We start from the raw sequence: 25345 nt of genomic DNA, 5'->3' as shown, positions 1-25345 counted from the left end.
ATAGATAGGCCTACACATACGAATCATAAGTCAAAACGGGCTAAATTTGGCTGAATTATAAAAGGTATAAGTGGTAATATGAAGGGCAGTTTTGGAGCAGAACAAGCCTGCTCTTGTTGGTGAGCTGATCCAAATGATCCGGCTCCCTAAAAAGAGCCGAAATTCCCATCACTAGTTGTGTTGCCTCCCTAACCAAGTAGATGTGGTGCCAAAACCCTAACCACACACATCGGACTGAGCCAATCAGAGGCCGAGTGGGGCAGGTCAATTTCGCAGAGTGCGAGGGGTGCAGAGCGGGCTGACGTCTCCGGCTCCGCTGCAGAACGCGGTGGTTGCAACACCAATACTTGCGCATGCAGCGGCGACGCTCCTTCGCCAATCCTCCGGAATGTGCGCCTCGTCATCTAAAAGAAACGCCTATGCTATTTATTTGAATGACTGTGTGCTTATTTCTCAAAGTGGGCGTAACAAAGACACAGCCTCGATGAAGAAATGCCCTTCATATAGCGCAATGACCAAGTGTGATCGGGTCACTACCAGACGCGGATGATTTCAGAAGGGGAAGGTTGCGTTGCAGCTTCTGTATTTCTACGTAAAGACAAAGATCGGTTGTCTTTTTCTATTTGTCTTATTTAGTCCGGGTTATTTTCCCACCGGGGAGAATAGCAGGTTGTGTTCGGACAGCAGGGCTGCTACATGACCGAGCTGAGCCGAGGGCAGAAGGCACCACAGTGGGTGAATGAGCGCAGGTGGATGGCCAATCTGACTGTCCCGCCGCCGTCCCTCCTTTCCGGTCTCGACAGTTCCCCCCTGTGTGGTTTCACGGAGCAGGACGGGCTTCGCCGTGATCCGTGACCAGGTACAAGAACATCCATAAATGCCCAACATGCTTCCCGGAGTCGGCGTGTTCGGCACCAGCTTGACCGCGAGGGTGATCATCCCCCTGCTGAAGAACGAGGGCTTCGCCGTCAAGGCACTATGGGGCCGCACTCAGGAGGAGGCGGAGGAGCTGGCCAAGGAAATGAACGTTCCCTTCTACACGAACCGAATCGATGATGTGCTGCTGCATCAGGATGTGGATTTAGTATGCATCAATCTCCCTCCGCCATTGACGCGGCAGATCGCTGTCAAAACGCTAGGTGAGTCTCCTACCGTCGCGATGGTGCAACTGTTGTTTGAGGTACAGCTGCCAGGATGCTTTGAGACCATCATCCGGAAAACTTTTACTAGGATGTTGGCTCAAACATTGAAGCAGGTAAATGCATGTTGCATTGGACAGGTGCGTGCGTGCGCGCGTGCGCGCGCGTGCGTGTGTGTGTGTGTGTGTGTGCGCGTGTATTTTCAATTTCCATTTCACACAGTCAAGTTCCTATTGTTGAGGACTTGCCGATATGTTGAATACAGTAGCCTATAGACAACACTTCTATTTTTGAAATTCTGTATGATTCTGTTATTGACCTTAATGTGAAAGAAGAGACCAAAATATAGACCTTCTACTATCTGGAGTAAAGGATCTATTTAAGTGAGCCCTATTGGGAACTGTGCAACAGTTCTGGAAGAGAGACAGATATAGTCAAGGAATGGTGTACATTATAGATTATTACTAGCATACTACAGTGTCTCACTTCACACAACCCAACAATGATAGTTCCTTTTGTCTTTAGTCATTTCTGTTAGGAGGGGGATTGAGTGTGGAAAGGTCACATATCATTAGCTGTGTGTGTGTGTGTGTGTGTGTGTGTGTGTGTGTGTGTGTGTGTGTGTGTGTGTGTGTGTGTGTGTGTGTGTGTGTGTGTGTGTGTGTCTGTTTGAATGGGAAGACAGAGAGGAGGAAGAAAGTGAGAAGTGGCTGGAGTGAGTGTTAATGAGATGGGCTGACTGTCACAGTGTTCAGACACCATTCCTTGGCTGATTTTGAGTCTTGGAAGACGACGTAGGCAACCAAACGAATTGTGAGGCATTATGTACCCATAAAGCCACTGGCCACTAATGGTGAAGACGATCTGAGATCCACATAACGTGCCCTGACTGGACTGCTGGGGAGGAGGAGCACCATGTGGCAGCCAGGAAGACAGACTGTTTGTTGATGACAGTGTGCTGTTTAAGCAGACTTTGTTGTGTTTATAATGTGTCTGGTATCTAGTCCCTTCTAAACATAGCCTATGTTTAGGCATGTACGTGCAGCAGCACACAGGTTCTTGTGACATGGTTTCAAAATAAAACGAAGCCATTATTGTTGTGTCATCATCGTCAACACTTTATCTTTTATCGAGCCTCTTTAATCTCTTTTTGATCTCTGGAAATGGAGACCTTTTTAGGATGGGCTTAAAAGCTGGCATAATTCGGACAGGACCTAAAACCAAAAAAATGGTGAATTTACATTTAAATAAACCCCTGTCTACAACCAACCGGGTCCAACCGGACTGTCCCTTGATGACCACCAGTATCAACATTACTGTAGATACTTTTTAACGTTATCTCTGGTTGCTGTCATGCCGTTTAAATCTACTAGGTATCCTTGTGGATATGGCCACATAATATCGACCTCAGTGGCTGGAGCGGATGCATAGAAGTGACATGTCGACATGGTCTTGATGTTCACTTCTAAAAAGAACAATAATGAAATGGGGAAAGATGTATCTTCCCTTTCCAGGTCTGCTCCATAGCCCATGGGCACATTGGCTTTGGTAAACACTGGAGTGTCAACGCTATTATGTAACCGCCACACTGGGCCTTAAGCCATGGCTGCAAGTGTTTGTTTTTGCCCTGTGTATACGACAGTAATCAGGGTACATTTGTAGATGTGTGGACGGCAGGCACACAAGCATGTGCACATAAAGTGTTTGCCCTATGCAAGCAACTCTCAACGCTACTTCTTTCTCAGGTGAATCGCTGTAGATATGAGAAATAACCCACCACCTATTCAGTCTGGCCTTATGAGGTGCAGACATGAAGTCGTTGGTTTGGTAGGCGCTTTCATCCAAGGTCTTTTACAATAAAGTGGTCCGTTAGCGCATGCATTTCTTAGCATGTCAAACCTGTGACCCTGCTAGAGTTGACGCCATGTTTTACCAATCGGAGACCGACAGGTCCGCCACTTGTTGCAAATGCTGCACAAGTGTTTGGCTTTGGAAGTCAGCACCAGGGTCTAGGACTGAAGCACCAGGGTCTAGGGATGCGGCACCAGGGTCTAGGACTGCAGCACCAGGGTCTAGGACTGCAGCACCAGGGTCTAGGACTTCAGCACCAGGGTCTAGGACTGCAGCACCAGGGTCTAGGACTGCAGCAACAGGGTCTAGGACTGCAGCACCAGGGTCTAGGACTGCAGCACCAGGGTCTAGGACTGCAGCACCAGGGTCGAGGACTGCAGCACCAGGGTCTAGGACTGCAGCACCAGGGTCTAGGACTGCAGCACCATGGTCTAGGACTGCAGCACCATGGTCTAGGACTGCAGCACCAGGGTCTAGGACTGCAGCACCAGGGTCTAGGACTGCAGCACCAGGGTCTAGGACTGCAGCACCAGGGTCTAGGACTGCAGCACCAGGGGCCTTAGAACGCAGCACCAGGGGCCTTAGGGGGCAGCACCAGGGGCCTTATGAAGCAGCACCAGGGGCCTTAGGGCGCAGCACCAGGGTCTTTGGACGTCACCAGGGGCTTTGGATCGCAGCACTGAGGGGCTTTGGACTGCAGCACCAGGGGCGAATAGCGGGAAGTGCGATTGGAGTCTCCTGCTAACCTGTGTGCTGCTGCAGCTCCTCTGCCGTTCTTTCTGCTTTTCCTCTTGGCCTGGTTTCCTGAGCGCCTCATTGTTTAAAATGGTACTTCCCACCCAGAGTCTCTCCCTTCCCTGAGGGCAATTCGTTTTTTCAGTTCATTTTCTGTGGAGGAGGGGAGACATCTAATTGAATCAAACTGACAAGGCGGGGGTGAATCTTTGAGGGATTGAGAGTCTGGCTCAGGGCTTGTGACTGGTACAGGTGGCAAATGTCAGGAGAAGGGGATGTCAAACAGCAGGGGACATGAGACATGGTTTCGTTGGTTTTTGCTATAAGCCACTGCGCCTTTGGGCGACTAGGCTGTGTGTAAATTAATACTTTTGGTTTGGGCATTTCAGGTAAGAGAAACGTCGTGGCAGTTTCAAACACAAGACATTTCCGGTAATCAGAAATCATTACACTAATAACAACGACAACGACAAAAGAAACCTTACTACCAAGATAATTACCAGCATTCCAATGCTCCTATGCTCCAAAAATGTTGCAGCGATGTGACGTTGTGATAAACAAGCCTTTTGAACGTTTATAACCTTGTAATAGAGAAAACATTCCCTTTCGCTTGCCTCATCACCCTGAATGGCCCAGGTTAGATAAAACCACCCCATGGTGTCCAGGTTTCAGGGCAGGGTTGGCCCACCTTGACTGGTACTCTGTGGCTCCGTCTCCTTAGTGGTATGAGAGGAAGGTTTGACTGGAGACCAGAGCCCAAAACTACTTCCTCTTCACTAGGGCATACGAGGTGAAGATATCGCACACTCTTTGTTTACCTCATGGGGCACTTTGATAAGACCAATCACGCTCGGCAGAGGAATGTGGACTTAGCAGGGAAGCAAGTTCTACAACTAAGCTTGTATTAGAGTTGTTGCTGTTTGGGTTTAGCCCAGCCATGTACTCTATGGTCTCAATATTCTGGTGCTGGTTTTTTTGTCGACTTTGTCGTCAAGTTAATCACAAACTCACCGAACGAGGTCAGTACTGCAGGGCTAACCTGCCGGTCAATAACTCCAATAAGGTGATTGTGGTTAGCGAAACGGTGTGCTCCTAATAGTAGGTGGGTTTGGGGGGGGGGGGGGGGGTACTGGATAAGTAAGGTCACATGGCCATGTCTTCAACCATCTTGGCAGGAGAGGGAGAGACTACGTCACGCACCCAGACGTCATACAGGTTTAACTGGAGTAAGCGGCTGCCTCCTGCAGAGAAAACCCAGCTTCCAAACCTGTCCGTCTCGCTCAGCCACGGCAGACAATAGACCCCCCCCCCCCCCCCCCCCCCCCACACACTCTTGTTCCCGATGCTGGAATGGAATTCCAGAAGCATATGATGTCAGAAGACAGTTCCTCTTGGAAACTGTGGTGTGAGAACTAACGTCTCCAGTGTCAGAAGGCCTCTCTCTCTGTCTCTCTTTCTTTGTCTGTCTCTGTCAGTCTGTTTCTAGCTGCTTCTGTCTGTCTGTTTGTTTCTAGCTGCTTCTGTTTGTCTCTCTGTCTATCTGTTTCTCTGTCTCTCTCTCTTTCTCTGGCTCTCCTTCACTCAATCACACAGAGTCAGCCCTCTAAGGCATTCATGTTGTATTCTATTGTTTTTTGAAACCATGTGATAAAGTCCAGGGTTGGGGGTTTGTGTCAAAGCATGAAAGGAGAGCATGGCCTATTTATGTTTGCGTTAATAAATAAGTGTTACATAAGAGTAATGAATGGCTGAATGAACCTTTACCTATAATAAGTCCTCATTGTTGTGTTTTGAGCTACACCAGTGAAAGCAATGCACTCAGAGTTATAGAGAAGACGCTCACATGTGTTGATGTATAGATCCTGATCTCAATTCGCCTTGTGGTGAACCACTTAAGGTTTCACATCTCGGAAATATAAAGTATTCCCAGAATATTCCCTTCCTTTTACTTATTTTAATTATTTTTTTTACCACTACAATAGCCAGCTCTTAACTTATTTTAAATATATTAAGATAAGTTCATTAACTTGACTTTAAAAACCATCTGTTTTGCACAGCGAGGGACACATGGGCGTACCGTTTGCAGTCCACAGATCCACCTCTACAGATCCCAGTGGGCAGACAGTGAACGCCTTTCACCGGTCGAGGGTCAGTCTGTGACCATGTGAGACCTGTTGTGAGGAGGAGGGGCATGGAAGCCCCCGGAGGGCTTGGAGATCAGGTCAAAAGAAGAGCCGAAGGGCCAGCCGCGTGTCAATACCTAGTGGCGGAGGCCCGCTAGGAGGAGAGGGTCTGAGAGCGCTGGGCGGAGTGCGTGTTTGTGTTTAACTTTGAGTGACTCTATTTGCGTGTTGCATACACCAGAAGACAGACCGACGTGGACTCTCGGCCACACCTTCCTCTTTTTACCCAGGAACTAAAACATTTTTGTCAACCTTGTGAAATGACCGCAAATATGGGGAGATTAAAATGATGTATATATTTAAACAGACACAGGTAAGAGGTGTCTTTTTTAAATGATCAAGATTAGATGCGTGTTTTGTTTCATTTACTTGCATTTGCGTGCGCCACACCAGCCAAACGTTCATTCACATCTTTAAGCAGTTTAGCCGCTCAAATATTCTCAGGGGCATCTATCTTCCCTCCATCTATTTATCAGCAGTAGCAATCAGTTAGCAGGTGAGTGGATGTGCAGCCAGCAGCAGGACTAGTGCACGTTCTGCTCAAGTAGAGCATCAAAAAAGCCAGCCAAACAACCCCTAGTACTTCAGCCAGCTCTGCCAACTCTGAAGAGAGCCGTTCACACTCACCGGCTGGACCCTAAACGTCCTTGTGTGTTTTTTACTTCAAGTTTCCCACGGCGAGTTAACGGTCACGTTCACGTCCATTGACATGCTAATAACTGCTAGCATGGCTGTGTGTGGATGAAGGGGTGTTTGTGTTGGAGAGAACCAGAGCGAGAGGTCCTATGAAATTGTCTTTGTGTGTTGAATGAATGGAGAAGCGAGGAGTTTCATTGAGTCCACCTCCACAAAGCTCTGAAAAGTAGCCATTTCCTTCCACAACCCCCGTTTTGCTACTCTGGAAGGCAGAGCTACTTTGCATGGTTGAACTTGAGATGCAGTGTGGGAAATATTTTTGACGTTAAACCACATTGTGGTGTTGAGGCCAGCGTGCCAAGGGGGAAAAGATTTGGATTTAAGCTACGTTTCTTTTCTTATGTTGACTTCCTCGTCAGATCCTAGTACACAGCCAGCCTAGAGAAACTGGTTTCAGGGAGGTCACTCATGTGACTTAGATCAGGGATGTGTCAGGGAGGTCATCTTCTAGATTAACATAGGAGCGGACTGAAAGAGGTTGCCCTAAACACTTGTGAGAGACTCACAGATCTCCCGGGAGAGATGGGATGTCTGTTAATGTGATCTAGGCCTAAAGGTATGGGTGATCTAGGCCTTAGCCCAAAACAAAACGTGGACACACATTTGCAGCATGGATATGCTCATTATACATCCATTCTAAACACAAACACAGAAATAGACAGGTCTGGTGAGCCCAAAAACATATTTTATGCCTGTGTTTTCTTCCTGTGGCGTCTGTTGGGGTCTTGGGTACTAAAGTTGTTGTGTTGTGTACAACAATGTCAACGTCAACGATGCAGCGCATCGTCATTTGCTTGGTTTGTTTTTGTGTTTCTGACACCTGAAAGGATGTTCGTCCATATTGTATCTCCTCGAGTTACAGATCTCCCCGCTGAATACGGCTGCATGTAGGCTCCCATAAAGTCGATCCCACCCTGCCTGGTCCTCCTTTGTCCTCCGCCCTGTATTTAAGTGCCACTGTGTGTCCATAATAAACCAGCCCAGATGTCCCGCTCTCTCTCCCTCCCTCTCTCTCAGTCTCTGCCTTAGTCTCTCTCTCCCTATCTGCGTGTGCCAGTGTTGTGGAGCCTCACACACACACGCCTCTGTCCGTGTGCTGTAATGAGCCCTCTGGGAGTCGACACAAAGAGAGGATGGGTGGCTGAGCGCATGGAGGGGATGCGAGCACAGCTGTGTGCAGAGGCTGCTGCTGCATCGATCAGCGAGCAGATAGGACCCTTCTGTAGCTACAGTGAGGACACAGGGGTTCCAAAGATGTAATACCTATTAGGTTGTGAGATTAGGGTTGGTGTTTGATTCACTAGGATTAGCCGACGTTGTTTTTTTTTTTTTTTTTTTTATACTTTATTGTAGGATCATGAGTTATTTTTACATTGACATCTTCCTACAAACATTTTTTTTTTTTTTTTTTTTTATATATATATTTATTTAAATGTAAACAATATAAATAAATAGATAAGTAACAAAATAAAATAAAAAAAATAGGTAAATAAATAGAAAAAATAAATAAATAAACAAAACAAATCAATACTACATATAAAAAAAGATAATAATAATAATAATAAGATAATAATAAAATAAAAACACATACAGTATATATATACACAAGTCAACTCTTCCAGCTCTTCACGACTATCTTCAGAATATTAATAATAATAGTTTAATTATAATCCATATATGTTAACCATTTATTACATCGTTTCAAAAACTCAATTTGTAGATTTCTAGTTATATAGGTTATTCTTTCCATTTCTAAAATATTATTTATATTTGACTTCCAGTTTTTAAAAGATGGTGGAGTAGGTTTTAGCCAGTTCCTTGTTATTTGTTTCATTGCTGCTATCCTAAGTATCCTAAATAAGTATTTGTCTCTTTCTGATATGAGTTCATCCGGTGTTACACCTAGAATGAAACATTTTGGTTCAGGTACCTGGTTAATTTGGAAAATATTCGAAATAGAATTTGTAATCAGTTTCCAGAAGGTATTTAGTGATGGGCAAAAGTAGAAAACATGTGAATGGTCTGCATTATTTTCCCCACAGTTTCTCCAACACTCTGATGAGTTTGATGTCTTAAACTTTGATTGTATTTTTGGTGTGATAAAGAATCTTGTGTATATTTTCCATGCATACTCCCTCCAAAACCTAGAGTTTGTTGTTTTATGTATTGTTCCATAAATGTTTTCCCAGTCCTCTTCTTTTAACTGTCCCTCTAATTCTAAGTTCCACTTCAATGCCACAGTGTCTTGTGTTTCATTGTTTTCTTGTAGTATTTTATATATTTTAGAAAGTGTATTCTTGATGTCAATATTATAGTTTTTAATCATAAATTGTACTAAGGGATGCTGCTCATGAGTGCCTGCTCTTTTTTGAAAGGTTTTTATATAGTTTCTAAGTTGTAAATATTTGTAGAAATTTGACTGGACTAGATCATATTTCTTTAAAATAACATCAAAGGGATTTACTTCATACTTAGTTATTATTTGTGAATATATTTGTAGTCCTTTTAAGGACCAGACTTTTAAGACATTGTCCATTTTGTTTGGTTTGAAATCTGGATCCCATGCCATTTCTCTAAGATAGAATAATTCCTTATTTATATCATGTTTTTTACAAATTTGTTTCCAAGTACATAAAGTATTGTTAATCCATCTATTTTGTCCTTTCAGTTGTGTCATATCTTTTCTATCAATGAATGGTAATGTTTTTATTGAAAATGGAGTTTGTTCCTTTTCTATCGGAAGCCACTTTGCTTTAATATTATCATTAGTCCATTTCATTATGTTATTTATTTGTGTGGCATGAAAATAGGTTTGGAGGTCTGGAAGTGCTAGTCCACCATGTTCTTTCGATTTTATTAATGTTTTGAATTTGACCCTTTTCCTTTTGTTATTCCAGATAAAATTAGTTATTATGCCATTCCATCTTTTAAAACTTTGAGAAGGAATTGATGTTGGCAGGTTCTGAAAAAGGAAAAGGAATTGTGGAAGTACCATCATTTTAATTGTGTCTACTCTACTAAAAAGAGAGTTCGGTATAGTTTTCCACCTGTTCAGATCCTGTTTGATTTTGTTCTCTAGATTCTGATAATTAACTTTGTGAACTTTACTTAAATCTTTATGGATTATTATTCCTAAATATTTCAGTTTATCTTGGTTCCACTTAAATCTGAGGTTTCCTTTAGAGTAATCTGTCAATTGTTTACCGACGAGCTGAATTGATGGTGATGACAAAGAGTGGTCATGGCCAAGTAACAAGGGTCTATGAGATGACTTGATTCTACCTGATGTGGGGCGGAATAACATTTACTGTGTGTCTCGCCTAAGACTAGAAGGGCTTCTTTGATGGCATTCCCGATATTTAGGAACAAACATCAAAGACACGGCGCCACGGTGCCCTCCAGCGTGAGGATGCAGGGTATCACCGTCAGAAACGGTAGCGTTTGAAGTCAGTTGGGCTTGCTGACTGTAGCTGCTGCATGAGGTATGAGATACAGAAGCTGTGTCATTTCTCTTGCTGCTGGGTGTGTGCGGTCTGTTGGTGTTACTCACATTGGAGTGTAGCATTCTCAGAATGACTCGGCTCTTAAATTTACAACTGTAACTGGAAATGATATTTCTGTTCAGCACCCTCTCTTCTCTGTGTGTGTGTTTGTGTGTGTACGTGTGTGTGTGTGTGTGTGTGTGTGTGTGTGTGTGTGTGTGTGTGTGTGTGTGTGTGTGTGTGTGTGTGTGTGTGTGTGTGTGTGTGTGTGTGTGCCTTCATGTTAAATGAAAACAAACTTTATTAGTAAATAGACTCAATTTTTCCCTTTCAATATAATGCCCTTACCTCAGCAGAGATTGCGTTCATGAATAAGTTCTTAGAGTAGACTCCAAGTGAATACATAACAAATATCTTGCAGCAATTCAGTCAGCCAATCCCAGCTAGGCACTCAGCTAGCCGTCAGCGCTGAGATAAACACCAGGGGGAATTACATGCGGGATGCTAGCCAGGAGAAGATGCAGTCGTGGTCACTCGTTAAAGGCAGTCATCACACCAGCAGCTGGCCGGTCAGGTGACTAGCTGGCACAGGCCGATAGGTCAATGCCAGCGTGAATCCAGGAGTCAGGCGCTGCTCGTGCTCTCCCCGTGTTCAGTTGTATACAGGAGAGGAGGTGATTGTGTGTCTGTCATTGAAATCACTGACGCGTTGGGAAGAATGAATTGTGGCTTACGCTGATGAAACCAGTGTTTTGTGAATGGCAGAAAGGTGCCCAACTCCGATGGCTTGGAAGTCCACTGTTGTTAGAGACAACAATTGACTGGAGAATACATTAGAAGCAAGTAAATACACGAGAAACAAGTATGGCTTGATAATAATTCAACACTACAGTACATAGTCTTGACAGTATTGTGATGACAATAAAGATATTGGCCTATTCCAATAATACATTTTTGCCCGTATTCATTTATTATGAGATAAGATAAACGTGTTCTGTTGCTTTGGTCAGCGTCCTTAATCACTAATCACTCATCACTTTGTCCTTAAATATCATAAGTAAGATTGTAAATGAGGCAATAGAAATGTTAGAATTTCTAGTGGCCAAGAAGGAGACGGTGGCTGATGATTGACTGCTTTCCATCCTGACTATCTGAATAAAGGGTGATTAAAGAACAGAGACCTTTGATACGAGCCTGCAGCTCATAGTGAGGACGGTTTGCATAACGTACAGACAATGGTTTATTTGCACAGCTAGCTAACGGATGTCACACAGAAAGGGGACAACTCTGTCGATAAATCCTTATCGTAAAGTCCTGGGGAAGGGCCAGCGAGCCCATTGATGTCCTGACTCTATGCCAGCTACTGCTCGATGGAAATAGTATTTTAACAACCTTGGTTTGTCATCGCAGAGGCAATAAATGCAAACATGAGCATGGCTGTCGCCTGCTTTTTCAACCGCCGGTTTATTAGGTCTGTTTGGTCATTAGAAGTCCTATCAACCCATTTCCACTGGCCTATTCACAATAGTACTGGTGATATTTTCGGACCAGACGCTGCGGCACTATGAACTGATCACGAGTTGACAACTAACGTCTGCCTGCAGCCGTGCATGCGTGCTATGAATATGTACACGTAGTACATACACGCGCACACACACACACACACACAAACACACACACACACACACACACACACACACACACACACACACACACACACACACACACACACACACACACACACACACACACACACACACACACACACAGCTATCTGTAAATCAATCTGGTAAAGCAGAAGAAGAAATACAGAAAGGCTAGGAAACTCTCATATCATCTGATATAGCAATGCCAATGGATGTATTTCACTTCTCACTTGAGTTATGGCTAACATGCAAACTCACTAGTTAACAGAGCAGGGGAAGTAGCTTAGTCAAGTTGAGAGTGTCTTTGCTCAAATTAAACCCTTTTAAAGTGTCTTCAAATGTGTATTTTAAAAAGGGATCCCAGAGTCAACTATAGAATGTAAACAGGGAAAATAAAACCATCAAAGCAGGTTTCTCAGGTTATTCAAGTTTTTACATAAGGCAAAATATCAATAATAGTACATGTAGGCTACATATAGAATAATGATATGAAATCAAATACCCTTTTTTATTGTGCTTTTACACAACAATAATAACAAAGAACATTTATTAATTATCTAAATTGCACCAATATAGTCTTTGTTGTCCATATGTGCAGTAAAAAATGGAGCTCACGAATTGCTAACCCCTGGCTAACCCCACATCTAACGGGTGCCGGTACAACACACAGTTGGTGGCTAATTACTGCTAGAAAGCCAGAAGGTCGGCAGAGAATATGAATTAATCTTGCTGTGTTTGTTTCAGAGCTTGGACGCATGTTGTTGGAAGACCTCAGTGTGGATGTGAGTCCCATGTTTGTCACACATTTGGTGTGAGGAGTCATTCTTTGAGTCAATGTTTTGGTTTTAGTTTTTCGTTGTCTGCTGTTACCTCCAGTGTTTATTACGGATGATGGGAAGCGTTGTAGGCAATAGATACCCCAATGCCCCTAGAGCAATAGATAACCCAATGCCCCCAAGAGTAATAGATACCCCAATGCGAATTAGCTAGTTGGCTGAAGAAGCCACTTAGCAAATCCCAGTGGTACTATGTGGCTTAGAGTTAGACCTTATCAACCTCTCTCTCGAAAGAAGGACAACTTAGTCAGCAGTAAGACTCTCTCTCTCTCTCTCTCTCTCTCTCTCTCTCTCTCTCTCTCTCTCTCTCTCTCTCTCTCTCTCTCTCTCTCTCTCTCTCTCTCTCTCTCTCTCTCTCTCTCTCTCTCTCTCTCTCTCTCACTCTCTCTCTCTCGCCGGTGTGAAGGGGTGGGGTTGGGGGATGCATCATCATCTCCATGGCAACCGGTCCACCTCCCACAAGCATCCCTGTTTTGTTTTGAGTGCTCTTCCCCCTCCACTCCTCATGCAATGACAGAGGTGAGTTCCTTGTAGGCCGCTAACACTTATTCATAACCGCCGGGAGCCTTTTATCCGGTTGGAAACGTCGGTTTGGGTAAATTAAATTCAGTCATCGTCGTGGTAGAGGTGGTGTGCTAAAAGCCGCTTTAAACAGGAACTCACTATGCTACTACGGAGTTATGCTGAGGGCTCACTGCGTTTCTGGGTTGCAGCGTGAACTCTCTCACATGATACACAATAGCACTGTCAAAGTGTTTTACTTGAAAGGCAAAACAAGACACACTCCTTATCAAAATTGCCTCAAGCAAATATTGGTCTTCAAAACCACACAGATAAACAAAGAAGGTTATGCTACACACACTTGATGAAATAAAGATATTTATACTTGTGCCAGCACCTCTCTCCTTCACCACCTTTCAGTAAAGTGAGAATCCAGTGTGTGCTTTCTACAGAGCATGCACATGGCTGGTGCATGCCCGCAGCAGGAAGAATAAGGTGTGTGTTTGTCGGATATGTACGTTTCGGTCACAGCCATACATTCCCCACCATTAACATTGGCTGTATGTGTGTGTGTGTTTGTCTCAGGAGGAAGTAGGTCAGTCACTAGTCTGTACGCCGGTAGCCCACACAGACATTAGTATTCATCAAAGGGCCCTCCTGTCCCCTCCTGCATTCTCTCCTCTCCCTTGAAAGATGCCCTTTATAGCCCCGGTAAATACTGTGAGAATACTCTGAAAGGTCTCCGTCCCTCCCTCAAAGGCCATCCCCTCACCAAATGCTTGACTCCTCTTCACACAGTTCCCCTCTGAGTTGAGATTAGATCATGTCGGGTGTCTTTTGGGGGACTTTGTGTTTGTTTCACACAAGTAGCGGAGGAAAGAAAGACAAGTTGGCTAGCATGACTACCCTACTCACGCGGTGAGCTTCCTTGCTAATCCAATAGCTGTATGACTCGGTGGGTTTTGGTGTCATTGAGATTTGACCTAAGCACACAGAGTTAAATGGGTTACGTTCAACTTGCGGAGCCCCGTTCAAGAGGTCCTTTGTGGCCATTCTGTAAATGGGATTTACTAGAGGTGTCACACCACCCTGGTTTATGGTAATGCATCTCCATTATCAGTTCCAAGGAAGGAAGGTTGCCCTCAAACTGTCAGTATTTTGTCAGGTTCCACTTTCTACGCTAGTATTACAATGTCTCATCCCTTGTAATTATACCACAAAGCTCATAGTAATACAACATCTCGTATTCAAACTTGTATTGTATCATCTGAATGAAATTACTGTAGAAAAGGAAGTGTCCTATCTGGCAACTAGCTTAGGAGATGGCTTCTCATAACCGCAAGGAGAGGAAAAGTTAGCGTGTGTGTGTGTATGCATGTGTGTGTTTGTTTGTGTGAATTAGCTCAGCAGTAATTGGGGCACTGAGGATTGCTGGGTTACATGGAAAGGCGGAGCAGCAGGTACCATTGATTTGTCTTTGTACTCCCTGAACGCTAATCCGATAATTTAACACAAACATTGAAAAAATCATTATCTACTGGAGAGTTTATGCACTAAAGGTCGTACAGGTCGTATTTTATACTTAACGTTCCATGTATACACGTGAAACGCTCTCACAAAATGCCTGAAAGTCCTCTCATATTCTCCTGAAAATGCTTAAATGTCAGACTGGAAGTCCTTCCACATACCACTGAGATGCAGTAGTAGGAATTGAAATGATTTTCCATAGTATGTTATAAATGTGAGAGATAAAGTATAAAATACGGCCTCTTGTAATCTAACCATATTTCCTCTTTTTACAAAAGAGGGCCAGGTACCACCTACTGTACTACTGTACATAGCATGTATGCTTCAGGCCCCGTCCACACGAAGCCGAAACGGGCGAAACCGTTACGGTTTCGATCTATCCGGTTTAGAAGTATCTCCGTAAAGACGAAGCCAAGCGAAACCGGATAGATCTGTAGAAACGCTGTAGTAGACATTCCAGGCCCATAAGTGGCGCTGCTTCTGGTACACAAATCCAGAAGAAGAAGAGGCGAGCATGCGCATAAAGGCTGCCCCCCGAACCACTAACCACACAAACAAACAGCTCTTCTATGATGGCGAACTAGATTCTCAATAAATAATGGCTTAGCAACCCAACAAGGGACATGATATGCTGCAGAACGATTACAAGCTTGTAGTCCGCCATCATCTTTTTTGTTGTGATTTCTGAGACTCCGCGGGCTTAAGAGCCATTGGCTAGGAGGTCGAGGGGTGGGGCGATGACGTCATGGTTTGCGGTTTCAGTCGGTTTCAGGCGTCCACACGTAACCAAAACGAAACCGGATAGATTTGAAACCACCTCCGAGGGTGGTTTCAGAAGTTTGCGGTTTCGGTCAGCGGATTCGCCGGCTTCGTGTGGACGGAAGGCCGAACCGTACAAGACCTTTGCGGTTTCGCCATGAAATCGGCTTCGTGTGGACGGGGCCTTAGTCAGGTTATATTTGGTTGTGATAATGAGTAAACATGCGAAAGTGATTTGACTACGACCTTACTAAGCAACGCTGAGCGTGTGTTTGGTTCTCATTGCGTATGCAGTCAACCTGCTGGCCGGGTAGCAGGTCTGGTCCAGGGGCTAATGGCAGCGTGATAACACATTAGTAACACTAAACTGTGTCCACTCCAAAGGCATTAGCTGAAGGGGTGGGAGCTGACGCACTCTTGAATGACAAACACATCATTAAAATCACTCAAGTATGCACTTAGAAAATAATGGACCCCAGGCCTAAAAAAATTTTTTGTTTGGTTCCGGTTTCCGACCGACCCTGTCAATTTATGTGCGACCCAAATTATTTTTTGAGTTTTATAAAAAAAAAAAAAAAAATTTTTTTTTTTTTTTTATGTAATTACGTTTTGGTACAGCACCTCTTCATTCTGTACAAGGATGAGCGAATTTTCTCGTTTTCAAATGAAAACAACCTACCTATCATTCGCTGCCGCTGGAAAAAATAAAATAAAAAAATAAAATAAATTCCCTACCTACCCATGACCTCAACTGACAACCAACAGGAACCAAACTTTTTTTTTTTTTAGGCCCCAGCCACTCCAGAAATTGAAATTAAAAAAAGTATGAGTCTCTGTTCAAGTACACGTCCTTAACTCCGCTTTCAAAAAGATTTCCCTCTAGCCTATATATATTTTTTTGTTTTTGTAAGGGTTGTTCGAGTCCAGTTCTGACTATGTTAATGAATCCCACCACCTGGTTGCTAAGCAGCAGCATCATCGCTACGCGAGCATGGTCCTGACCCGTGATGGGCAGCCACTTACTGCCCTTATAAGGTCGTAGGCCCAACAGGTCAGCATGGCTTTTGTACCGCCTGACAAAAAGAGAACATCAAGCTGTCCTGAGAGCCATTCATCGGTGCTACCAACATGCTCCATTTAGATGCTAATTTAAGTCAGCAGGAGGACTCTGTCTCTCTCTCACTTCCACTCCATCTCTCCCATTAACTCTCACTCTCTTTTCCTCCCTCTCTCCCTTGCTCCCTCCTTAGTCTCACTGTAATTGATTCAAGCAAAATTTAATTTGAGATAATCAGCTGGACAGTTGAGCCTGTTGCTTCAGTTGCTCTCGCTCTCTCTTGCTCTCGCTCGCTCTCTCTCTAGACCCAAAAGGGATCTGACACTGCACATGTACACAAGATGTGTGCATACTACTATAAGTTGTATCAGGCGGCGCCTATATATAATTTGTCTCTAGTATACAACACCACACACTGTATTTGTCTGCCTCTAAGATCTTCAGATTGTCAGCGAAGGTTCTATCTTCTCTACTTGACCATTGCGTCACAACTTCATACCCGTGCAACCATCCCTGTAGTCAAGATGGCTATCGGCAGGAACCACCCAGACTAGTTTTCCCCTCCAGTGCGTCTTTTTCTGTCACATGGTAATGCTCAGGGTCGTGTTTGCGTTTGTGCGTGTGTGCGGGTGTGTGCGTGTGTGTGTGTGTGTGTGTGTGTGTGTTTGTGCGCATGCGTAGGATGTTAATCTGCTATCTCTCCCCCCCCCCCTTCCTCCTCAATACGGCTCCTTAGTCCAGCTGTTGCCATGGGGCTGGGACCAAGGGGAACTCTGGCCCCACAGGGTCAACTCTGCACTGCTTTATGTGTTCAACCACACCCGCCCCCACCTTGGGATTCAGCCCAGGATTTGATTCTCCTTCCACGCCAGCTCTGTAATACGGGTAGACGGGGGTTGTGTGTCGGTTGTCCCCGGCTGGATGGTCGGACTGCTTCCTTCTGGATCCTGCGGGTGCAGCCTTGTGCCGAGGCCAATAAACAAGAAGTACAATAAACAATGTGTCATTAGCATGCTAGCTACCGTAGCGCTTCCCATCGCAAACAAAGCCTCTGCTTCACCTCCAGGCGACTTCCTCACCCTTCCTTCCCTTCCTTGCCACCATAATTACTGTGTTAATGTTTTCCGTGTTCTCTGTGTGCGTTTTCTGTGTGATTGTGTGTGTGTGTGTGTGTGTGTGTGTGTGTGTGTGTGTGTGTGTGTGTGTGTGTGTGTGTGTGTGTGTGTGTGTGTGTGTGTGTGCCCCTAGGCACACACACACGCACACACACACACACAACGTGGTGTCGAACAGAAATATATCTTCCGGTTACAGCTGTATGTTTGTGAGGTCATTGTGCTCTGAACAGGAGAAGGCTACACTTCAATGGTGAGTAACACCAACAGACCGCACACACCAAGCAGCAGGAGAAATGACACAGCCTCTGTATCTCACACATACCTCATGCAGCAGCTACAGTCAGAGAGCCAAACTGACTTCAAACGCTACCGTTTCTGACGGTGATACTTCCATATATCCTCACGCTGGAGGGTACGGTGATGCAGGGTCTTTGATGTAGGGTCTCCCTACCTGACTTATCTTGGCGCTGTGGAGTCAGTGCCCTGTGCATGGGGTGCAGTTTGGATCTGTGTTCATCAGAATATTGTGAAGTCATGCAGCAGCTTCCTGCAGATGAACGCGGCAGCGAGCCCAGAGGAGCAGTGGTTTCAGAGGGAGAGAGGCAACAGAGAGGCAGAGGGCCTGAGAGCCTGAGAGTGGCACGCTCTCTGCACTAGATCCCTGCTCATGCCCTTTCTTCTCCCCGACTCACATATTACTCCACATTTTGAATCCACTATAATATTATCAACTCAAGGGTTGATTAGGAATGGCTGTATTATGGCTGGAAAAGCCAGTAAAGAGATAAACCCCCATCGTCATCAGGTTTGTACCAAGCAGTGGGTCTCCATAGTGGTGCCGTTCCGTTCTGCCAACCTTTTGACTGCTCGAAACATCAAAAAACAGTAGAAAGACAGGAGCCCAGCTGTTCTCCATGATGCACCCAAACACACATTCCTCATCATTGTGGACTTGACATTAGGTTAGGACAATAACAGAAATGAATAGATACTGAAATCGAAATGATTCTTCAGCTCTCTCTCTCTCTCTCACTCTCTCTCTCTCTCTCTCTCTCTCTCTCTCTCTCTCTCTCTCTCTCTCTCTCTCTCTCTCTCTCTCTCTCTCTCTCTCTCTCTCTCTCTCTCTCTCTCTCTCTCTCTCTCTCTCTCTCTCTCTCTCTCTCTCTCATTCGGTTGGGGTTCTCTGAAGACGCTCAGTTACAGTTCTCTGCATTATTAATGTGTTGGGACTGTGGTTCTCAGCTCTTTTTCTGCTCCATTACGGACTGCCGTTGGGCCCGTCATGTCTTACACTCGTAGCCGTTACATTACTGGAGCCAGCTACCTGCACGGCATCTTGGCTTAGCGCTACGTCCAGCGGTGATCCAACGCTGTTGATGTTCATGCTTTGGGTAATGATAGCAGACCAATCAAAGTGCACAGTCAGCCTATTACAATCACGCTTGAATGTGTCTTTTTTGGTTTGCAATTTTCAGTTTACCAGCTAGGGGGGCTCCAGCGATTCATGCATGATTTCAATGCATGTGAGAGGAAGAACCTGTTTACATCGCTAGTCATTGATACATCTATGGATTAGTCAAATTGGTCAATAGTTTAGGTAATTTAGCAAGTATAAATACCAAACATTTGCTGCTTAAGGCTTCATAAACCTAAGTATATGGTTCATGGGTCATTATAAAATGAATACTTTATTTTATCTTGGCTGCTTGTCAGATAAAGAAAAAAGATTTAGGACATCACTCTGGACTATGGCATTGGCTATTATTTATGACATTGTATAGACATAATCATTGATAAATCATTAATTAATTATCAAAAAAATATGTTAGATTAGTCGACAATGAAAATAATCAGTAATTGCAGCCCTATTGAGGACATTAAAACAAAGCATCTTCTAGGACTAAGTTATTCATCCTGAACAGATGGTTTTATATCAGGTAGCTCACTAGCTGTGCCAGCACACTGAACAAAGGCTTGACTAGCTTATCCAAAGAAGTCAATATCCTGCTATATGCACTGCAACTCCAGGAGGTTCTGATTTCAAACTAACAATGACATCAATGGCAATATAAAAAGATACATGCATGCGTTTGTAGTGTATTCTGTTTTGCTCTGACGGGTAAACTGAGGTTGGGTGGCTCTCAGGACTGTACAGTAGGCCGCACACTCTTATCTGACTGACCCCCGGCCAGTGCATCTAATATGTGACTTGGTTATGTAGCATAAAGGTTAGACATGTTGAAATGTCAGCTCTAAACATTCAAGGTTGGATTTTGAAGTTGCTTGCTATCAATCTTTCTGGTTTTCTCACTTGTATTGAATCATTAATGACTAATTAAAAGAAAGAAAGGGATTTTATTTTGGTATTTGAATACTGTCTAAGGTTGTACGTCATGTTTATAATATGTTACCCATTACCCGTGAAGGAACCTAGCTGGGTTATTAAGCCACTGGAATCGCTACGCATGGCAAGTTGTGAAATCTGTCCAGACCGTTTGGCTAGCTCATAGCCAGAGGTGTCTGTGTGACTGTGTGTGTGTGTGTGTGTGTGTGTGTGTGTGTGTGTGTGTGTGTGTGTGTGTGTGTGTGTGTGTGTGTGTGTGTGTGTGTGTGTGTGTGTGTGTGTGTGTGTGTGTGTGTGTGTGTGTGAGATAGAAGGGAGTATCTGTACTAGTGACACTCCTCTGTAGAAGTGGGTCAGAAGGGATTACTTTCCTTGGCCAGCCAGGCCAAAGCGCTTGCCACTGAAGGGTAGATTATCATGGGATTCCCCCCCCCCCCCATCCTCCCTCTAAAACACACAAAATACACGTCATTGCAAGTTGGGACCAGTTGTTGCAGTCTTTTCCCCACTTTACTCATCATTTATCTTGTATCATTATTATTTGATCTAATATAGGGAGGATGTTAGATCAGCAACATATATTGCATTCATTTCCTTGAGAAGAAGCCAGCAGAGGGCTCAGGAATGAGTTGCTAGTCTGGGGGGGCTCTTAACCCTTTACTCATTGGATGGAGCTTGTATTTGTACGTCATGGCACCTGTGTCTCACCCGGATTGTGCAATGTGGGCAGTTGCTTTAGGTTCAATCCATCCCCTGTATGTCCATCTACGATGGTTACCCATGGTATGTGGCAGACACCCGAATAGCACAACGGGACCCATATGACGTATGATGACTCACTGTCGCATTTCATCTGTCTCCAGGCATCGGTAAAAACGTCATCTGCGACCGCACCGCCACGCCCCTGGACGCCTTCCGGATGATGTCGGCGGCGCAGTACTACCCCAAGCTGCTGAGCATCATGGGTAACGTGCTGCGCTTCCTGCCGGCCTTCGTGAGGATGAAGGAGCTGGTGGAGGAGGGCTACATCGGGGAGCTGCTGGTGTGCGAGGCCCAGGTACGACCGGACCAGGGATGCGGGGTCATGTGTGTTTATAGCTGATAGATGAAGGGATTATCCCGTGTCGTCGCCCCCTGATCTGTTATCCGCTGCTTGTGTTATACTCTGCCAACTCCAGTGATGTCCTGTCAGCCGTCAGCCGTTCAATTGACCTTTATAAATTGTATACATTTCATAAATTGCATAAATGTTATACATTTTATAAATATAATGCATTTTATAAATTGTATTAATTGTGGGTGTTTTTTATATTAAATTGTATATATTTTATTTAGTTAGCCTTAAATCAAAGGACTGAGTGAAAGTCTGGAATGAACGGTTCCTACCAAAGTGTTACTAGCGTGAAGCGGTACATCCAGCGTGCTGACTCCCCTCCCCCCTCCCCCCCTGCCCCCCTCTCCCCCCTGCCCCCCTCTCCCCCCCTGCCCCCCAGGTGCACAGCGGCAGTCTGCTGGGCAAGAAGTACAACTGGAGCTGCGACGACCTGATGGGCGGCGGCGGCCTACACTCGGTGGGCAGCTACATCATCGACCTGCTCAGCTTCCTGACGGGCCGGCGCGCCGCCCGCGTCCACGGCTTCCTCAAGACCTTCGTCACGCAGACGGAGCACATCCGGGGCATCCGGCAGATCACCAGCGACGACTTCTGCACCTTCCAGATGGCGCTGGAGGGCGGGGCCTGCTGCACGGTCACGCTCAACTTCAACGTGCCCGGCGAGTTCCGCCAGGAGGTGGTGGTGGTGGGCACGGTGGGCCGGCTCACGGTCAGCGGCACCGACCTGTACGGCCAGAAGAACAGCGACGAGGGTGGCGGCGGCGGAGGGGGGGGGCCCGAGCTGCTGCTGAAGGACACCACGCCGCTGGAGAAGTCCTCGCTGCCCGAGAAGGCCTTCAGCGACATCCCCGCGCCCTTCCTCACCGGCACCATCCGCATGATCCAGGCGGTGAGGCAGGCCTTCCAGGACCAGGACGACCGGCGCACGTGGGACGGCCGGCCGCTGACCATGGCGGCCACCTTCGAGGACTGCCTGTACGCGCTGTGCGTGGTGGACACCATCAAGAAGTCCAACGCATGCGGGGAGTGGCAGAACATCGTGGTGATGAAGGAGGAGCCGGACATCAGCCCCGCCTACCTGATCAGCGAGGCCATGCGGCGGAGTCGGATGTCTCTCTACTGTTAGACCACGCCCCCCCCCCTGTCCCCCGCCGTCCGTCCCCAAGCGACGCCGATCTCGCCAAGATTGCCGCCTGCTCTTTGCACTATCACCGTGGACCTGGGTTGGAGGTTGCGGTGCATCAAGTTCTGAACAGCACTGATATGGTACGTCTACGAACCAGTTCCAATCCTTTTGAAATCCGTTCTGACATTTGTCCTCGGCTCCAAATCTGCATCATATCTGTTACAGAGCCGATTAATCAGGAGCACACAGGAAAGACCGCGCAGCCCTGCCCAGAGGGCTGACCCAACCACCACAGTGGTTTGTACGTGGAGGAACGGCAATAATGTAATAGGTCAAACCTTTTATTTATGAAACTATGAACATTTCTATGAACAAGTCGCCCTACAAGCAGGATAGGAGTTGGGTTTCCTTCCTGTGATCGGTTTATGCATATTGTGGCAAATAGTTTACGTTGCTGCGACCTCGCAAACGGTCTCACAAATACGGCCAATTCAAACCGACCTGTCCAAGAAGGCTGTGTCCCGTGGAGCATCCACGCTACCATCCATCTCCTTTAACATTTGTAACGCAAAACGCAAACGCTCTTTTTCAAAATTAGGCGTGTGTCAATGTCCTATTCCAATTGCTGGTCCATAAATCGGTGTGCATGAGCCTTCGCACGTTTTCTAAATGCGAGTGCAACGCAGCAAATCATTAGCCGCAACGTCCGCAGAGCAGTGGACCCCCGAGGAGGACCGTCCTGGAGATGGCTTCACTGGGACCTGGCGTTGATCTTCCTATCATCCTTATCATGAGCTCACGTGCAACGTGGAGTGGGCCTTGTGCAGGGTCCACCCTCATTTGTAAAAGAGACTAATACTACTACTACTACTACTACAACTATTACTACTACTACTACTAGTACTACTGCTACTGCTACAACTATTACTACTACTTCTACTACTACTATTACTACTACTACTGCTACTACAACTATTACTATTACTTCTACAACTCCTACTACTAGTACTTCTAGTACTACTGCTACTGCTTTGACCAGGGCTGAATTCATGTTAATTAAAACAAATAGCTGACTACGGAAGTGACTAGTGACGTAACAAGCCTCTCCCGGCGGGTTTCCCCTGACTGAGACAGGATGACTACACCTTACACTGTGGGTCTGTCCAAGGACCAGCCCAGAAGGACCTGGAGCTCTTCAATATAACTGTGCCGCTTTATATCGGTAATAATAATGCTATACGCCAGACATGATGCAAGTTTTACAAAATGTGAATGTGCAAAGGAGTCAAATGCCTGATTGCTTCGGTCTTTGTTTTCTGTCAGCCTTGTTGTTGCTCCTGTATCTGTGAATCCATAGAAAGAGAGAAGGAAAAAAATCAATAGTTTGGCTTTCAGAGGGAACTTTAGCTCCCTCTGATGCAGGCGATAGTATGCAATATAATACCTGAGGGCTCCCAACTAGTTTGTTCATAATAGTATTGGATCCGCATTAAGGATATGGATCCTTTCCCTTCTCATAATTTGAGAGCTAATATGCTAACTAAGTAGCCTATATGCATTCCGACTTTGCTGTGAAGCAATGTTTAAACCGTTGACAGCCCAGCCTCATGGTTAATAAATGCTATCATCATCTGCGTAATCTTCAAAGATAATGGAGCATTTTCATAAACACAATCTGCCCCTCATTCCTATTAGCATATATGATGTTTGTTAACCAAAACAATGTATTGGCATTCTCTGCCAAGTCTGCATGCTGGGTTTCCTGCATTTCAGCTGCCGTGCTTAAAGTCTGGAAATTACTGCAAGTTAACACAGAGATGTCCGTTAAAGTTAGCCATAGCTTCAGTCTAATCAATCCTCTCTAGCAAAACAGATGAACAGTATTTGGTTAACTGCAAAGGGAACACTTAAGAACTAATGCTTAAAGCAGTGGCAGATATGAAGTCAATCTTGCAGGTAGGAATTAAGACTGAAACAACATGTAGAATTCAGCACAGCCTCGCGTTCAAGTATCGCGCTTCATGCAGTCCAGTACCGTACAGGATTGTACGGGATACTCAACAAATTCATTGGCATACAAATCATACATTGCAATCATGGCATATAATCCATACATTGAATGCAACTTTATCAATCAAAATCCAATTTTGATTGTGTTCCCGAATTGGCTTTCCTAGTTATATCACCTGAAGCATATCGATTTTAGTTCAAATGTAAAGTATTCCAAGACAACGTTAATGAAAGGGACAACAAAAGTACATATGATGAATTGCTTCACATTTTTATATTGGTCGCACATTAGTATTCACCAACAGGCCCTCACAAAGCCAAATCATTTTAATCAAAGGTTTTCCTCAAAAATATGCAAAAACAATTGAGCTCCATTTTGACATTAGTCAAAGATGGCAAAGGAAGACTAGCACACTGAAAAGCCAAAAGATTGATTTTTTTTTATGTAAATCTCTTATTTATAATTTTTTAGATGGTCAGGATAAAATGTTGTTTTCCTGTGAGATATACAACTCTTGAATTGTGCTGAAGTACTATCTTATAGGATTAAGACTACTGATTATTGTACATATTGTGAGGATATAATGACATGCATTTGTTGTAGGCAAATAAAGCAAGTGCTGTAAGTATTTTATTTGTAAAAGAACATTCAAGAAAAGGTGTTATGAACAATACACTGTTCACATATTTATTTATTTTTAATGATTTGGTGCATACAGCTTTTTTTTTCAATACATGAAATACTGGAACACAGTCTGTTTCCCTTTTTATTTCCAAAAAATCAGTTGGGTGAACCCATATGTGGGAATTCAACACACTAACACAAGCATGCACACACAAACACACACACACACACACACACACACACACACACAAACCAACAGTTTTTTTTACATAGTGTTTATTGTTGTCATATAGCTCATACTCATACCATATAAGTTAGTTATTATATAAGTCGTTTTAATCATAAATAACCTGTGTGCAATATTGTTTGATACAAATGTAAAAAGATTAATATAACATATAACAAGGTGATATAACAAGGCTGATCCCATCACTTGTTTGGGACATTTGCCCAATTAGTTTTACAAGACGAGGGTTTGAACCTCTTCAATCTAACCCTATATGGAGGTGCTGATTTGACACAAGGCCATAACAATTGCAACCGTCATAAAAGGGTACTTTAACATTGTAATGCTTATTATAAAAACACTGAAAATA

General features: G+C 44.8%; 1 protein-coding gene across 2 annotated transcripts; it reads left to right on the top strand.

Annotated features, from left to right (window-relative positions):
• Nucleotides 1-25345, top strand: gfod1 (glucose-fructose oxidoreductase domain containing 1). Of its 2 annotated transcripts, XR_003974832.1 has the most exons (4): nucleotides 1-1139; nucleotides 20738-20931; nucleotides 21368-22254; nucleotides 22340-25345. XR_003974832.1 is itself a non-coding variant. In XM_030349601.1 (3 exons), exons 1-3 carry the CDS (start codon nucleotides 878-880, stop codon nucleotides 22112-22114), a joined length of 1203 nt encoding a protein of 400 aa, XP_030205461.1. In that variant the 5' UTR covers nucleotides 1-877; the 3' UTR covers nucleotides 22115-25345. The 2 variants fall into 2 exon arrangements, 1 of the variants encoding a protein (XP_030205461.1); XM_030349601.1 differs by having other exon boundaries at nucleotides 21368-25345.

Source organism: Gadus morhua, chromosome 23 (assembly GCF_902167405.1).
Source record: "Gadus morhua chromosome 23, gadMor3.0, whole genome shotgun sequence".
Lineage (NCBI taxonomy): Eukaryota > Metazoa > Chordata > Actinopteri > Gadiformes > Gadidae > Gadus > Gadus morhua.
The sequence above is the reverse complement of the archived record's forward strand: the minus strand, read 5'-3'. Positions and strand labels throughout refer to the sequence as shown.

Bases quoted from the DNA above. Each gene is read 5' to 3' on its own strand.
- gfod1 (XM_030349601.1), top strand. From the start codon at position 878: ATGCCCAACATGCTTCCCGGAGTCGGCGTGTTCGGCACCAGCTTGACC. The intron at 1,140-20,737 runs GTGAGTCTCCTA...ATCTGTCTCCAG, and splicing joins GATCGCTGTCAAAACGCTAG to GCATCGGTAAAAACGTCATC. The intron at 20,932-21,367 runs GTACGACCGGAC...CCTGCCCCCCAG, and splicing joins TGCTGGTGTGCGAGGCCCAG to GTGCACAGCGGCAGTCTGCT.